This window comes from Mauremys mutica, chromosome 2 (genome assembly GCF_020497125.1).
Source record: "Mauremys mutica isolate MM-2020 ecotype Southern chromosome 2, ASM2049712v1, whole genome shotgun sequence".
In the NCBI taxonomy this organism is placed as follows: domain Eukaryota; kingdom Metazoa; phylum Chordata; order Testudines; family Geoemydidae; genus Mauremys; species Mauremys mutica.
In genome coordinates this window covers 130,925,996-130,941,897 of record NC_059073.1, presented here as the reverse complement: position 1 = coordinate 130,941,897, position 15,902 = coordinate 130,925,996, and the positions used below count along the sequence as shown (strand labels likewise).

The 15,902-nt window shown below is 45.7% G+C and overlaps 1 protein-coding gene across 4 annotated transcripts in view; it reads left to right on the top strand.

Moving 5' to 3' along the window:
• Positions 1-5,544, top strand: part of AP3M2 (adaptor related protein complex 3 subunit mu 2) — a 37,475-nt gene extending 31,931 nt beyond the window's left edge. The window contains exons 15-17 of one of the 4 annotated variants that reach the window (XM_045004440.1): positions 359-503; positions 995-1,111; positions 5,526-5,544. In XM_045004440.1, coding sequence (XP_044860375.1) covers positions 359-503; positions 995-1,095 — 246 coding nt within the window. In that variant the 3' untranslated portion in view covers positions 1,096-1,111; positions 5,526-5,544. Of the gene's footprint in view, positions 1-358; positions 504-994; positions 2,752-5,125; positions 5,340-5,525 lie in introns of those variants that run through there. The other 3 variants (XM_045004439.1, XM_045004438.1, XM_045004442.1) reach the window with 3 other exon arrangements.
• Positions 5,545-15,902: the final 10,358 nt, after the last annotated feature.

The window sequence follows — 15,902 nt, the reverse complement described above, 5'->3', positions numbered from 1 at the left end:
AAAAGCACTAGCAAAGTCAGTACAAACTAGAATTTCATAGAGACAATGACTTGTTCATATTGCTCTATATACCATACTCTGAAATGTAAATACAATATTTATATTCCAATTCATTTATAATTATATGGTAAAAATGAGAGAGAGAGCAGTTTTTCAGTAATAGTATGCCGTAACACTTCTGTATTTTTATGTCTGATTTTGTAAGCAAGTTGTTTTTAAGTGAGATGAAACTTGGGGGTATGCAAAACAAATCAGACTCCCAAAATGGGTACAGTAGTCTGGAACGGTTGAGCCACTGCTTTACAGGGTGTCATCATTACATCCATCTGTCTCAATACCTTCTTTCTGTCCTTTGAAGTTGCTCTCATGGGATGTAGGGAAAATAAACCCCCAGAAGCTGCCGAATCTGAAGGGGACTATGAGCCTTCAAGCTGGCACATCCAAACCCGATGAGAATCCCACCATCAACCTTCAGTTTAAAATTCAGCAGCTGGCTATCTCTGGTAAGTGACTGTCAGCCTGGAGCCTGCACAGTCCTATTCTACTTCATGCACTGGGTGAGCATATGTCTGACATACAGAATGTGCTTCTGGATGAATGTGGGGCCATGTGAGTGTCATAACTGGGTTTTTCATCTGAGATAGTCTCTGTAGTTGGACTACACACTGATGTATGCTTAGGGGATTGTTCATACAGTCTCTCCTGACTGCTGTGTGGAACAGCCTGTCTGTGCCCCCCTTAATTCCTCTGCCCCCTCTAGAGCTCTGTAAAGCATTTTAGGGAAGTGTACAGCGTGTGTGAACAATGTTGTTAACAATGTTGAGGCAGGTGGTGACCAGCAGCCTATGTCCCTTTGCCTACCTTCTGTTTTCCAGTATTGCCTGCATGTTGTTTCTAGCTTTTGTGCTCTCTCGAGGCCTCTCCCCATCATCTGTGACAGTATTGCAGCTCTCCTCCAACCCCCAAAGTTTCACTGTCTTTTCAATTTTTTTAGGGCTGAAGGTGAATCGCCTGGACATGTATGGGGAGAAGTACAAACCGTTCAAGGGCATTAAATACATGACCAAGGCTGGCAAGTTCCAAGTCCGAACTTAGAGAGCCCAAGAGTGAGGCAAGAACCACAAGCACTTTCTTATTTCCTATGTACCCAGTTGTTGGATCCAGCCTCTGCCCGCTATCAACCCCTTGGGGCTGCTCCCTTGCCTTTTTCTAGTTCCTCCAGGGATGCCAGTACCCAGCGGATTGGGAATGGCATATACAGGGAAGAGCAGGACTGACCTGAAACCATCTCAGCTTTAGCTGAGTCTTAAGTTCTCAGGTGGGGTCAAAGGAAAATAGGAGAAATGTTCCAGTCCCTTGGGGCTGCGGGTTCAGATATGTCAACTCAGTTCTTACCATCTTCAACCTGCTTGGCAAAGGACACTCTGGAGGCCTACTCCCCTTGTGAGCCCCCTACCAGGCATTGCTAGGTTGGCTAGCATTTCTATGCAGATCGAACAAGGTTCAGTTAAAGAAACTGGACTCAAAGTTTAATGGTTTAGAATTTGCTCCTTTCCCTAACTGGTGATTCCTGTTAGAACTGGAAGGAGAGAGAGGATTAGTCATGTGAGAAGGGGTCAGTTGGAGAGGCAAAGGGAGATGGAGGCATCTCCTTTCCAGAAGTGGGAAGGAGGGAGCAGGAGCCTGTTCAGAAGGTGCACAAGGAGAGTAGGGAGGAAGTTGGAAGAGTGAATCTGGTTATCTCTTGCTACACAGAGCTCTCTTGATCATTACATATCTTGAGCCTCTGAGAATAGACTGGAAATTCCCAACTAAACCTAGCCTTATGCCCTGCCAAGAGCTGACTGGAGCAGGGATTACCTTGTGATGTCTGAAGGATGGGGCTATCTGAACATGCTTATTGTCATGAGACCCTGCTTCTGTTCTCTAGTCAGTATTTTGGGGCGGGGGGGTTCTCTTGGTTCCCTTGTTGGGGGTGGGGGGACAGTTGTGTATATAATTATTTAAGCATCTGTATGAAGTGATGTCTGATGGCAATCCTAACTGCTGCTGAATGAAGAGGATAGGCTCTGTCCTGGCAAAGTGTGGGGTGAGAGCAATGCCTCTCTCCCTATCTGTAACAATGGCTATGGTGGTTCTGCTGCTCACTGACGTGTTTGTTTAAGGTCCTGTGTCCTGGTATCTGTATGATGTTCCTGGCAGTATTACCTGATTCCACTCCCTGCCTTGTTCTGCTGCTGTGCTGGTAGACTCTAGTCTCTGTCATTCCTCTGGGGCCATCTGTCCTACGAGAGACTATGCCGCATTTGTTCCCATTCCAGCCTGTGCTGCATCTCACTGCACAGAGTAAAGTATACATGGACGGTGTGTATATAGCTCCAGGTTGCCCATCATGTGCTCTTTGGCCACTGAAAGCCATATGTGCTCTTGCGGAGCAACAGAACTTACCTGTGGACTACTGTGTATATGACTACATAACCTGGAAAGCTTCCTTGGCTGTGCAGTCAAGCACACATAACCTGTGTGTGTGTGTGTGTGACCAAGAGGAGTGACACCTGCTGTGGGATAACCTACATTCTGCTCTGATCTGTGTGTGATGGATGTTTGTAATGGGTGAGTGGTACCTCATTTTCGAATTACAGAATCCTGTGCAACTAATATGAATGCTACTGCAAGGTGGCCTAGGATCTGAGCATGCTGAGTGCAAATGTAACAGTTGTACCAGGGTATCAATAAAGGTCAATTTTACCTGTTGTCTGTGTTCAGTGTTTTGTCTGGGGTTCAAAAGGGATGCAGAAGGTGTGCATGGTTCAAGCTAGATCATGCTAACTGGATCTTGGATGATGGGGACCCCAGTGAGATGATCACTGTATCAATAATCTGAATTTTTCCCAAGTCAGCTAGCTACCATGCTGAAATTAATTGGTTTATTGGAAATACCATTTCTGATGGCACCGAAAGATGTGCTTATGCGCCTCCCAAAACAGAAGACATGGTACCTCATTATAAAAGACAGGATGTGGCTGATAGCTTATTCTCTGTGAGGCTCTGAGACTCTAGATCTTATTCACCTTCCTTGGTCTAATGTATCTTGAATTTGGTGACCTCTCTACAAAAACCCTATCAGATCGGTCTTTTGCAGCCTGCCTGGACTGTCCAGGTATGCTGCAAAAGATACCTGTTCAATATGTTTTTTGGAGAGGGCTGAGCGTGCTTCCCAAAATGATGAAGGAATAGGAAGGAGTTCTGTAGGTTTCTTGTCTGGCTATGTTCCTGTTGAAATAATTACTTGAATGCAGTTGGGATTTCATTGTATTGTATGGTTAAATGGTTTTGTTAGAATGCCTAGAGCCTTGGATAGGCATTTTTTGTTGTTCATAATCTAAATAAATAAATACCTGCATGAGGAGATTACAAGCTAATATAGAATATAGGGCCAAACAAGGCACCAAGTAGAGGGGAGGGAAACATTAATGAGTTTACTCTGATGGCTAGGATGTGACTTCGTGGAGGAAAGGAAAGTGGGGTTTTAGGCGGCCTTGGGGTGTATTTTAATTAGAATAAATGTCTAGCTGGCAAACTTTTGGTAGGCATTGGGCTGGAAGTTCTTGAGGAGTTTGAATGAGATGTGGATCTTGGCTTTGTAGACCTGTTAGTGAAGGGTGAGCTGTACATCAGAGGAAATAGAGTGGTAAGAGAGCTGAAAGGAGAAGCAGAACAAATGACATTGAGGCTGGCATCAGTAATGAGGCAAGGGAATGATGCAATGAGAAATAAGGTCTGTTAAGTGCTAGAGGGCACAGTAATAGAAGATCTTGAAGGTGAGATAAATTAAGTTGAATACGATGTGGTCAGTGACAGGTCAGGGAAATGCTCTTGCCAATGGTAGGTTGTCTTTTAATAAACTAAAGATGGCACCATGGGCTTCAAGGAGACTGGAGAGGAAGTACCGAAGATAAGAGAAGGGCCAGAATGAGAGTGCTACGTATAGAAGTTGAGTCTTGAAGCTGTTGTGGAGGAATAAGTGGTAGTATTTGGACACAATCTGGTTGAGGGAAAGGAAGGTGTCAAGGTTCCCCCTCTCTCCTCAGGCTAGAGGCCTGAGTGACAAACAGTGGAGGAGACAGTGATTTTGGGAAGGAAGATGGGGAGTTCACTCTCTTGTCCTTATTAAACTGACCACGAGCCATCCAAGAGATGTATGTAACAGGTTGATATGCTGGATTGAATGGAAGGATCCCTTAATTCCAAGGTCAGAAGGGACCATTGTGATAATCTAGTGTGATCACCTGTGTAATAAGCGATAGAAACTCCCAAAAATAATTCCTAAAGCAGATCTTTGGTTAAAAAAGTTGCCAGTGATGGAGAATCCACCATGACCCTTGGTGAATTGTTCTAATGGTTAATTACCATCCCTGTTAAAAATGTATGCCTTATTTCTAGTCTGAATTTGTCTACAATCCAGTCATGGGATTGTGTTATGCCTTTTTCTGCTAGATTGAAGAGCCCATTATCAAATGTTTGTTCCTCATGTAGGTACTTATAAACTGTGATCAAGTTGCCTCTTAACCTTCTCTTTGTTGAGCTAAATAGTTTCAGCTTCTCGATTCTGTCACGTAAGGCATATTTTCTTATCCTTTAATTATTTTCATGGGTCTTCTCTGAACCCTCTCCAATTTTATCAACATCCTTCAACTATGGACACAAGAATTTGACAGCTGTAGTCACACCAAACACAGTGCCAAATACAGAAGTAAAATAGCCTCTCTACTCCTACTGGAGATTCCCCTGTGTATTTATCCAAGGATCATACTAACTCTTAACCACAGTCGCCCTGGGCGCTTACATTCATTCAGCTGATTATCCACCACAACCTCCAAATCCTTTTCAAGTCATTTCCCAGGCTAGAGTCCCGCAACTTGTAAGTATGGCCTACATTCTTTGCTCCTAGATGTATACATTTACATTTAGCTGTATTAAAACACACATTGCTTGCTTGCTCCCAGTTTACCAAATAATGCAGATCGCTTTGTCAGAATGACCTCTCCCCGTCGTTATTTACCATGCCCCCAATTTCTGTGTCCTCTGCAAACTTTATCAGTGATGATTTTATGTTTTCTTCCAGGTCATTGATAAAAATGTTAAATAGCATAGGCCCAAGAGTCAATCCCTTTGGAATCCCACTGGAAGCACACCTGCTTGATGATGATTCCCCATTTAAAATTACCTTTTGAGACTTATCAACCAGCTTTTAATCTATTTAATGTGTGCCATGTTAATTCTCTATCATTCTGTTTTTAATAAAATGTCATGCAATACAAGTCAACACCTTACAGAAATAAAAATATTACATCAACAGAATTGCCTGTATCAACCAAATTTGTAATCTCATCAAAAAAGATATCAAGTTAGTTTGACAAGATCCATTTTCCATAAACCCATGTTGATTGGCATTAATTATATATTGCCCTCTTTTAATTCTGTATTAATCGAGTCTCATATCAGCCACTCCATTATCTTTCCAGGCCAGGCGTGGATGCGAGTTGTCAACATAGAGATGGTTGCCAAAGCTGGCTGCCTTAGTGAAACTTACAGCGTTGCCTCTGCCCCTCGGCTATCTCAGGATAATCCTCCAGTGAGTAGCTTGTCAAACGTAGAGTTGGAAATGCGTATGATGCCAAACCCTTTATCTGAGGCTTCCACCTGCTTTCTGTGATTTGCATCTCTGTGGGGTTCCATTGTATTTCTTTCCTGTGCCAAGTAGGTGGTGTCCTAACTCAAATAATGAACTAATTTTTTACTGAATAGAACAGTGGTCCCCAACCTTTTTCGTCTGGCAGGTGCCAGACAACGAGCCACCGCAGACCGTGGCCGGTGGACGTGCATCTGCCGAAATGCTGCCTATAAGCAGCAACATCAATAGGGGCGGCATCATTCAGAGGTGTTGCTGCTAAATGCTGCCGATTTTCGGCAGCATTTCGGTGGTGACGCCTCTGGATGACGCTGCTTGTCAGTGGCATTTCGGCGGCTGCTCGTCCGCCGGACAGTACACGGGCGCACATACATGTCCTGGCGGTCGCCATGTTGGGGACCCCTGGAATAGAACATGGGACCAAAGTCACTGTCTTATACATGTTCATGTCTTGCACTGGAATGGTGTAGTATGTTTTTGCATCTGATGGAGGCTGATGGATTTGCACAAGCTAAGAAAACAGGCTCAGCAGGTTTGGTGATGATTTTAGGGGAAGATGGAAATGGAGCTGTCTCCTCTTCTCTAAGAGTAATATTTATAAAAGGCAACTAGATAACTGTGGAGAAAGCATGAACTTGTTCATAAATATCCTGTGCATTGCAGAGGGGACTGTAGGGGTACTTATACTGTGGGAATGGGGCTAACTTACATTGAGGTTAGTTTGAGGGGTTTACTCTGGATGACTTTCTCTACAGGGGCCTGTTTACAAGCAGGTGGCTGGAAAGACACGGTTGCTTTCTACAGGGAATTCACTTCACCCAAGGCCAGAGTGGAAGGGATGGGCCTCTCTGAATATTCTAATCTCAGAATGCCATCTGTTCCATAGGCCTCTGTCTTTGGTGGAAGAGCATGGTGTTGGATCACCGGAGTTTTTTTCAAAGCTGTGATATATCACTAACCAACAGAAATGTTTTCTAATGTACTCACCTTGACCAAATAAGGAAAGCTGGCCTTGTGGGTTAGGCAGTCCTGGGAGAGCTGAGATTAGTCCCCAGCTTTGCCACAGACTCTCTATCTGGCCTTGAGCAAATCACTTAATATCTCAGTCTCAGTTTATACTTCTGTAAAACAGGGATAATACTTACTTTGTCCTACCCTTGTCTCTCATCTATTTGGATCATAAACTGTCTCTATGTGAATGTACTGCACTTAGCTCAATGAGACCCTGATCTTGGTTGAGGCATCTATGCATTGCTATAATGCAAATAAATAATGGTTTAAGTTTTATAGGCTGTCTTGGTATATGGTACCAGGGTTTAGCCTATGCTGTGTCCTGTCAAGAGATGTTCCTATCTGGATATAATTTGAAATTATCTCAACCTCTTCAACATTTAAATGGTAGGTTGTGCTATAAACCAAAGGTCTGGTGCAGGGGAAGCCTGTGTGCCATCACATCAGATGACAATTGAAGGAAATGTTAACTTAAAAGATACTTTCTGACCAATAAAACAGGCTTCTTACAAGCTACTGCTGTTGTGGATCAGGACTCAGCTTTGATGTCTGGGAAGGAATGTTTGTCTTCCTTACCGTTAGCAGATTTTGTTACAGAGATCTATAAACTTGCACCCCCGCATCCAAGGAAAGAAAACTTCACTCCAGAGCCCTGCTAATCCTCTTGGGAACAGAACACTTCTCTTTTTTTGTAGTAAGTCTGTTAAAGTATCTCTCTTTGATAAACTCTGCTGTTTTGTTTCAATTAAATCTCTAAAATCTTCCATATTTTCACCACTGCAGGCTGAGAACCTTGCTAAAAATGCACTGGAACCTGACCAGGACTTTGCAAACAACCCTGGTGCTCAAGCCTGCTCTGCTGCTGAGTCAGCAACCTCTGCACTGAGGCATTGTCTCTACAGTCTCTGGTTTCCATTACCCAGTCTGAGAGAGGCTGCTGTCTTGTCACTTTTCATCTTCAAACTAGGAGGCCAAACAGCTCTGGTTAATTAAATTTAAAATGATTCCTGTTTGAACATGCCCGGGCAGCCCCAGTGGGATGCAGCCAAATTCCTCCTTTTGTTTGCCCTGAAACTATTATTTTTCAAATAATAATACTGTATTACTTGATGATCCAGAGTAAGCCTCTCTGTGAGGAGAGGAAAGTTGTGTGTATCTTAGGAATTTGAATGCATAAAGATCTAAAATCAAAATCTGTGACTCAGGCACATGTGTTCAGCACAGGCTTAATGGCTACTGGGGACTATTATACCTTCTCAGTAGTAACTCTTACTAAACTGTGCCAGCAAATTTCATTGAGAACTCCTTGACCCAGGGAAAAGTCAAACAACCCTGTTTCTGGAAAAGGAGCTGCCCTTAACAGTTTTGGCATTAAGCACAGGTACAACAAAGGCCACTCACAAATATTGCCTCTATATAAATCCATGGTACACTCACACTTTGAATACTGTGTGCAGATGTGGTCGCTCCATCTCAAAAAAGATATATTGGAATTGGAAAAGGTTCAGAAAAGGGCAACAAAAATGATTAGGGATATAGAACAGCTTCTGTATGAGGAGAGATTAATAAGACTGGGACTTTTCAGCTTAGAAAGAGGCGACTAAGGGGGGATATGATAGAGGTCTATAAAATCATGAGCGGTATAGAAAAAGTAAATAAGGAAGTGTTATTCACTCATAATACAAGAATAAGGGGCCACCAAATTAAATTAATAGGTAGCAGGTTTAAAACAAACACAAGAAAGTATTTTTTTCACGCAATGCACTGTCAGCCTCTGGAACTCCTTGCCAGAGGGTGTTGTGAAGGTCAGTCCTATAACGGGGTTCAAAAGGGAGCTAGATAGATTCATGGAAGATAGGTCCATCAACGGCTATTAGCCAGGATGGGCACGAATGGCGTCCCTAGCCTCTGTTTGACAGAAGCTGGGATTGGGTGACAGGGCATGGATCACTTGATGATAACCTGTCTGTTCATTCCCTGTGGGGCACCTGCCATTGGCCACTGTCAGAGGACAGGATATTGGGCTTGATGGACCTTTGGTCTGACCCAGTATGTCCGTTCTTATGTTCACTCTATGCTGAATCCTCTCTCTCGTCCCTATGCATCCTGCAGTCAGTGGGACTGGGAGCCCATCCTGGTGAAACATGACTAGAAACACCCAGACATTACTGTAGAGGGCTTGCCACACCAGTGAGTACTGAGTAGCAGGACACAATACTAGTGAGAGGCAAATGCCATATGTGTATATAGCTCTTGACAGTGATAAGAAAAGTCTGTGCCCTGAAGGGCTTATGAGCCAAGAGCTTGACCCTGCCAGCGTTGCTTGTGCTGAGTGGTGTTTTACTCTGAGAGCAATCCTATTGATTTCTGTGGAATTGCTTGAGGAGTGTGATACTAATCAATGTGAGTAAGGGTAGCAGAACCGAATAGTACAATAAGAAAAGCTGTAGACAAATTATGTATGTGCAAGAGGTAAGTGTGACACATAATGCATTGTGGATGGTTTAGATTACAGGTTTCTGTGTTGTAATGGCTTAAATGTCAGAGTGACATTTGGGAGTGAAAGAGGAGGGGTAAAAAATTTGAATTTTTAGGAGGGTCTTCAGTGACAATCTTGAGTATATAGGGCAGGGAGGCTATTCCAGGCATCAAGGGTGACATACAAAAGGCTTACATTTTTTTCCTGCTGACAGCTCCATCATTACTTATTTGACCTTTTTCTTGTCTAAGTGTTCAGCTGTCTGTCAGAAGGAAAGCAAATGGAAGAGTAGCTGGTGTATTATCAAGAGTAGAATCCTCAAAATGCAGGAGTGGAAGGAATCTTGATAGGTCATCTAGTCCAGTCCCCTACACTGAGGCAAGGTTAAGCATTATCTAGGCCATCCCTGACAGGTGTTTGTCTAACCTGTTCTTAAAAACCTCCAGTGATGGAGATTATACAACCTCTTTAGGTAATTTCTTCCAGTGCTTAATTATCCTACAGTCAGAAAGTTTTTCCTAATGTCTAACCTGAATCTCCCTTGCTGCAACTTAAACCCATTAGTCAAGTGTATCCCTTGTCCTGTGTTTATTCATACATTTTGGACTTTAGCACTGCTATGAAGCAGTTGAGCTGAGCAACCCATGTATTTTCCTTTGCTGCTCATACCAGAGCCAATCTCAAACAGTTCAAGTTACCAAAGCAAATGGGGCCAGGACAGAGCTTATATTCATTGCATTGTTAGCTCCTAGTATAACTTGCATTTTGTCCCTAATGCCCTAAGCTCTAGCTCAAACTAAATGGTACTTTAAACTCAAGCTAGCTGGCCCATCTGGTGGGATAGGATGAAGCTTGAGTGCTGCTGGAGCTAGTAATGAAGTACAGATGCGTTATAATGAATCATAGAATATCAGGCCTTGTCTACACTACAAGACTATTTCGAATCAACTTAGTTCGAATTTGTGGATTCGACCTTATGAAGTCGAATTTGTGTATCCATACTAAATACACTAATTCGAATTTCTGAGTCCACATTCACGGGGCCAGCGTCAACTTTGGAAGCGGTGCACTGTGGGAAGCTATCCCACAGTTCCCGCAGTCCCCGCTGCCCATTGGAATGCTGGGTAGAGCCCCCAATGCCTGCTGGGGGGAGAAATGTGTCGAGGGTGGTTTTGGGTAAGTGTCGTCATTGAACCGTCAATCACAACCTCCCTCCCTCCCTCCTTGAAAGCGCCTGCGGGCAATCTGTTCGTGCACTTTTCTGGTCAGTGACAGCGCGGACGCCACAGCACTGCAAGCACGGAGCCCGCTGCGATCATCGCCGTTTTCTCCTCCTCGCACTTTATCGTCCACCTCTTCCACAGTCAGCTGATGAGAAATTGGGCTACTTTTCAATGGTGCTGCAAGCACTGGGGGACCATAGGGGACGTTTTACAAACATCAACGTCGGGTGGCCGGGCAAGGTTCATGATGCGTGTATTTTCAGGAACTGTGGGCTGCTCAGACGCCTGCAGGAAGGTAGTTTCTTCCCGGACCACGAAATAACTGTTGTGGATGTGCAGATGCCTATAGTCATCCTCGGGGACCCAGCCTGCCCGCTAATGCACTTGCTCATGAAGCCCTATACAGGCGCCTGGGACAGCGACAAGGAACTCTTCAAATACCAGCGAGCAGCGTGACCTGTGACTGTTCAGTTTCTTTACAGAGAAGCTGAACCTGCCCCTGTTTCTTTACCCAGTTACTGTTGACTCTCCTTTTCGGTTACATACCCCGTTACCCCCACTTCCAGCACACGTGTAAAAATAAAATACATGTCCCATTATTACTTAACAAAGGTTTCTTTATTCATGACTTTTCGTGAAAGGGTTGAAACTGGGACGCAGGCTGTGCTGGGTAGGGTGTGCGGTGATGTAAAGACCGCCTCTAAACTCAAGGAATGACAGGCTCCTGCTCCTAGAGCGGTCCGCAGTGCTGGAATGCTTCTTTCAACGGAGCCTGCCATCCCTCTTTATGGAATTCTGTGTGCGGGCGGATATGTGACCTTGTGGTGGAGGAGGACGGATACAGATTCCTCAGCTGCGTGACTCAGCGGTCCAGGACAAGGACTGCTGTATAAGATCTGTAACCGCCCGCCCGCTGCAAAGTCACATCTCCCCCGCCCACACAGATCCTGGAAACCACCTCCAAAAACCGACCAGGGTGCCTACTGACTGCACCGTGTGTGTGACCCGCTGCTGATCCTGCCCCCGTGTCTGTACCCTGGGAAAGGTGACTGTCCTATGCAATTAACCACCTCCTTCCCCACGCCCCCCATTCAAACACAGTCTTCTTTGAAAAAACATAACGGAAACAGTAATTAACAGCAAAGCATTTTTATTAATTAAGTAGACAGTTAGGGGATGGGACTGGGATTGGGACTACTGTGAGTCTGGAAGTGAAGGACTTCGGCAAATGTAGGGTATGAGAGCTTTTGGGTACTTGAGCACTGTGCTGTGGTGCAGTGACAGTATTCACGTCCCCAGCCGCCCCTCCTCCTGATTATTTTCGGTGAGGGGGGTATGGGACTTTGTGGCGGGGGAGTGCGGTTGCAGATACACTGCAGGGTGTCTCTGTCCTCCTGCGGTCCTGCAGAACATCCACAAGGCGCCTGAGCGTGTCCGTTTGCTCCCTCACTAGTCCAAGCATTGTTTCAGTCGCCTGCTTGTCTTCCTCACGCCACCTCTCCTCCCGTTCGCTGTGTGAGCTCTGGCACAGAGAGACGGTCTCCCTCCACTGGCTCTGCTGGTCCGCCTCTGCTAGGTAGCAGCCCATACGTTCCTCGAACATCTTGTCCCTTGTCTTTTTCTTTCGACGCCTAATCTTTGCCAGCCTCTGCGAGGGGGATGCTGTGGCAGGTCTGGAGACAGTGGAAGCTGTGAGATGGGAAACAGGGAGTGAATTCCTTGCAAAGATACATTTTTGCGAACAATTAACTGAGTCTAGGCTGTCTCTGTGAATTCTGGGTTGAGACCCCTGTGCCTGCTGGGGCAGAAATCATTTTCGCGGTGGATTCTGGGTAAATGTCGCTAGTCATTCCTTCCTCCGGGAAAGCAACGGCAGACAATCATTTCAAGCCCGTTTTCCCAGATTTGCCCTGGCATACGCCATAGCGTGGCAACCATGGACACTGTTTTGCCTTTTGTGTATGTCACCGTATGTGTACTAGATGCCGCTGACAGAGGCGGGCCAGCAGCGCTACACAGCAGCATGCTTTTGCTTTTGCATGACAGCAGAGATGGTTACCAGCCATATTGTACCATCTACCATACCATAAATTGGTAATAAGATGGGCATGGTTACCTGTCCTTTTGCACTGCCCCATTTGGTGCTGTCATAAGTGCCCGTGGCCGAGCAGCCAGGGGCGCAAAAGCAAAAATTGGGAATGACTCCCTGAGTCAATCCCTCCTTTTTGATATCTAAAAATAGAATCAGTCCTGCCTAGATTATGGGCAAGTGTACTAGAGAACCACTGTATCATAGAACCAGAGAGCACAGCTGCTCTGTGTCCGATCCTGCATAAATTATGAGCTGTATGCTATTCACAGGGGGTGCTCCTGCAACAACACCACCTGTTCATTCCGTTCTTACCCCAGCCTTCCTGGGCTACCATACCATTGTCCCCCCACTTGTGTGATGATGTAATAAAGAATGCAGGAATAAGACACAGTGACTTGTTTGTGAGAAATGAGTGGAAGGAAGCCTCCAGCTGCAATGATAGTCCAGGCAGGACATTAAGGAGTGTGGATGAAGGAGCCCATCATCCCTCTGCTAGTCCAGGGGAAATTGAATCTTTTATTTACAATGAAGGGTGGGGGCTGATGGAGCTCAGCCCCCTGTTGCAATGATGAGGATGGTTACCAGCCATATTGCACCATCTGCCATCAAAAATTAGGGACAGGCGCCCTTGATCGACCTTACTGATGCTAGTCGGCATGGTTACCAGCCCTTTTGCACTGCCCCATGTGCCAATGGGCTGATGATAAGGACGGATTTCCATCCTTCTGTACCATCAGCCATCCATAGCGTGGGGGGAGCAAGGATGTTGGTGTTGAGTGCTGCACCATCGCGTCTATCTGCAGCATTCAGTAAAGATAGGGTGACGTAAAAGAGTCAACCGAGGATTGTTTTCACTTCTGGTGGTGGGTGGGGTGTGTGCGCAAATTGCCGAACTATGCCCTGACCCACCGCAGACACTGTGTTTGGCCCTAGAAGCATTTGGAGCTCATCCAAGAATGCAAATACTTTTCGGAGACAGCAGGAACTGTGGGATACCTTGCGTCCTCATTCCCCCCTCCCTCCATTAGCGTCCATTATATTCTTTGGCTTTCCGTTACGCTCGTCACGCAGCTGCGTGCTGAGTCTGTGCTATGCCGTCTGTCCGTAGATTTTTTTAAAAATACTTTGGACCAGGCGTAAAATTACAGTAATTACCCTAATTAGATGCAGGAGTCTCCGAGCGAGATCACCCTGAGGAGGGTCACTGAAGGAGATAGAGAGCGCATGCTGCGTGAAAGCTAGCACGAACCAGGGCCCGATGCAGCCGTGCTCGGGGAGGCAGTGCTCCCTGAGTACCTCATGAAAGCCTTGCGCGGAAAACTGTGCTACCACGGAGCACCCAATAAGGCAGCTCTCCCCAGGAACCTCCTGCTGATGCTTTTCGATTAACGCAAGGAGAGCTTCGTGGAGATCTCCAAGGATGATTTCTGTTCTATCCCCATATCTAGAGAGACCTCCTTTTCACATAGTTAAGATTCCTGTTATATTAAGAATAAAAGTTAACATGGTTAAAGCACTTACCGACTGCTCCTTCCCCTGATTCAGGGTCCGGGTTAATGGCCAGGGAGGGTTGTTGGGGGATCTCCATGACGGTGATGAATAGATCCTGGCTGTCGGGGAAACCAGCGTTGTAAGCGCTCTCGCCTGCCTCGTCCTCCACAAACCCTTCCTCATCTTCCCCGTCCGCGAACATCACCGAGGAACTGGCCGTCGACACTGTCCCATCGTCAGAGTCCACGGTCACTGGTGGGGCAGTGGTGGCAGGCTCCGTAGCGTCCGTTTGCCGCTTTGATTTTTTGGTAGCCTTGTCTGGGGTCCTTGATTTTCATGCGGCGCTGCGTTGCATCCCACCTGTATCCTCTGTCTCTCATGGCTTTGGAGACCTTCTCGTAGGTCTTCGCATTCCCTGTTTTGGAGCACAGCTCCGAAAGCACAGACTCCTCGCCCCACACACCGATCAGATCGAAGAGTTCCCAGTCAGTCTATGCTGGGTCCCTCTTTCTATTCACAGATAACATGAACTCCTCTGCTGGAGAGCTCTGCATCGTTGCAGGTGCTGCGGAGCTCGCCCCGATGTCCAGCCAGGACGTCAGATTCAAAGTGCCCAGACAGGAAAATGAATTCAAATTTTCCCGGGTCATTTCCTGTGTGGCTGGTCAGAGAATCCAAGCTCGGACTGCTGTCCAGAGCGTCAACAGAGTGGTGCACTGTGGGATAGCTCCCGGAGCTACTAAGTTCGATTTGCATCCACACCTAGCCTAATTCGAGCTAGCCATGTCGAATTTAGCGTTACTCCACCTGTCGGGGTGGAGTACCAAATTCGAACTAAAGAGCCCTCTAGTTCGAATTAAATGGCTTCCTGGTGTGGACGGTTGAGCGGTTAGTTCGAATTAACGCTGCTAAATTCGAATTAAAGTCCTAGTGTAGACCAGGCCTCAGAGTTTGAAGGGACCTCAGGAGGTCATCTAGTCCAACCCCCTGCTCAAAGCAGGACCAATCCCCAGACAGATTTTTGCCCCAAATCCCTAAATGGCCCCCTCAAGGATTGAACTCACAACCCTGGGTTTAGCAACTCATCAGTTTTGTACTAACTCAAACCAGCTGCTGCAATGAAAATAAGCCCTTAATCTCATGAGGAATCTCTCTCAGATTGGCAGCCATATCAAAGTTATAGAGAAATGCGTCTAGAAGGGCTCTCATCCTATTGGGATCCAGGCAGTGGGTGGGCAGAGCCTGCCCACTGCTAAAGGATCTTCCCTCAGCCTAAGGGGGGAGGATCCACAGGACCTGGAAGCCAATTGATTCCGGGGGAATAGAAGGGCTCTCATGGTATAGGTTTACTTAATCCTGCCTCTGAGATTAAGTAAACCTTATACCATCCCTGACAGGTGTTGGTGTAACCTGTTCTTAAACCTCCAAAGAGGGGGATTCCACAACCTCTTTGGTAACCTGTTCTAGTGCTTAACTATCCTTATAGTAAGAGTTTTTCCTAATATCTAATCTACATCTCCCTTACTACAAACAAGCCAATTCCTTCTTGTCTTACCCCTTTGTGAACAGGGTGAACAATCAATTACCATCTTCTTTACATATTTGATAAACCCAGTTCTTTCAACCTTTCTTCACAGGTCATGTTTATTAAAACTCTTAGCATTTTTATTGGCTCTCCTCTGGACTCTAATCAGCACTGAGGCCACAGCTGGAGTACTGGGCATCACATGTTGGGCATCACATGTTAACAAAGATGTGAAATTAGAGTGGTACAATTACTTCCTGTGCCTTACATATTGCACTCCTGTTAATACATCCCAGAATTATGTTTGCCCTTTTTTGCAATGTAAATCAGTCTTTATTACCTCCAAAGTCATTATTAATATAAAGTCTGTCAATGAAAACAAACCTAAA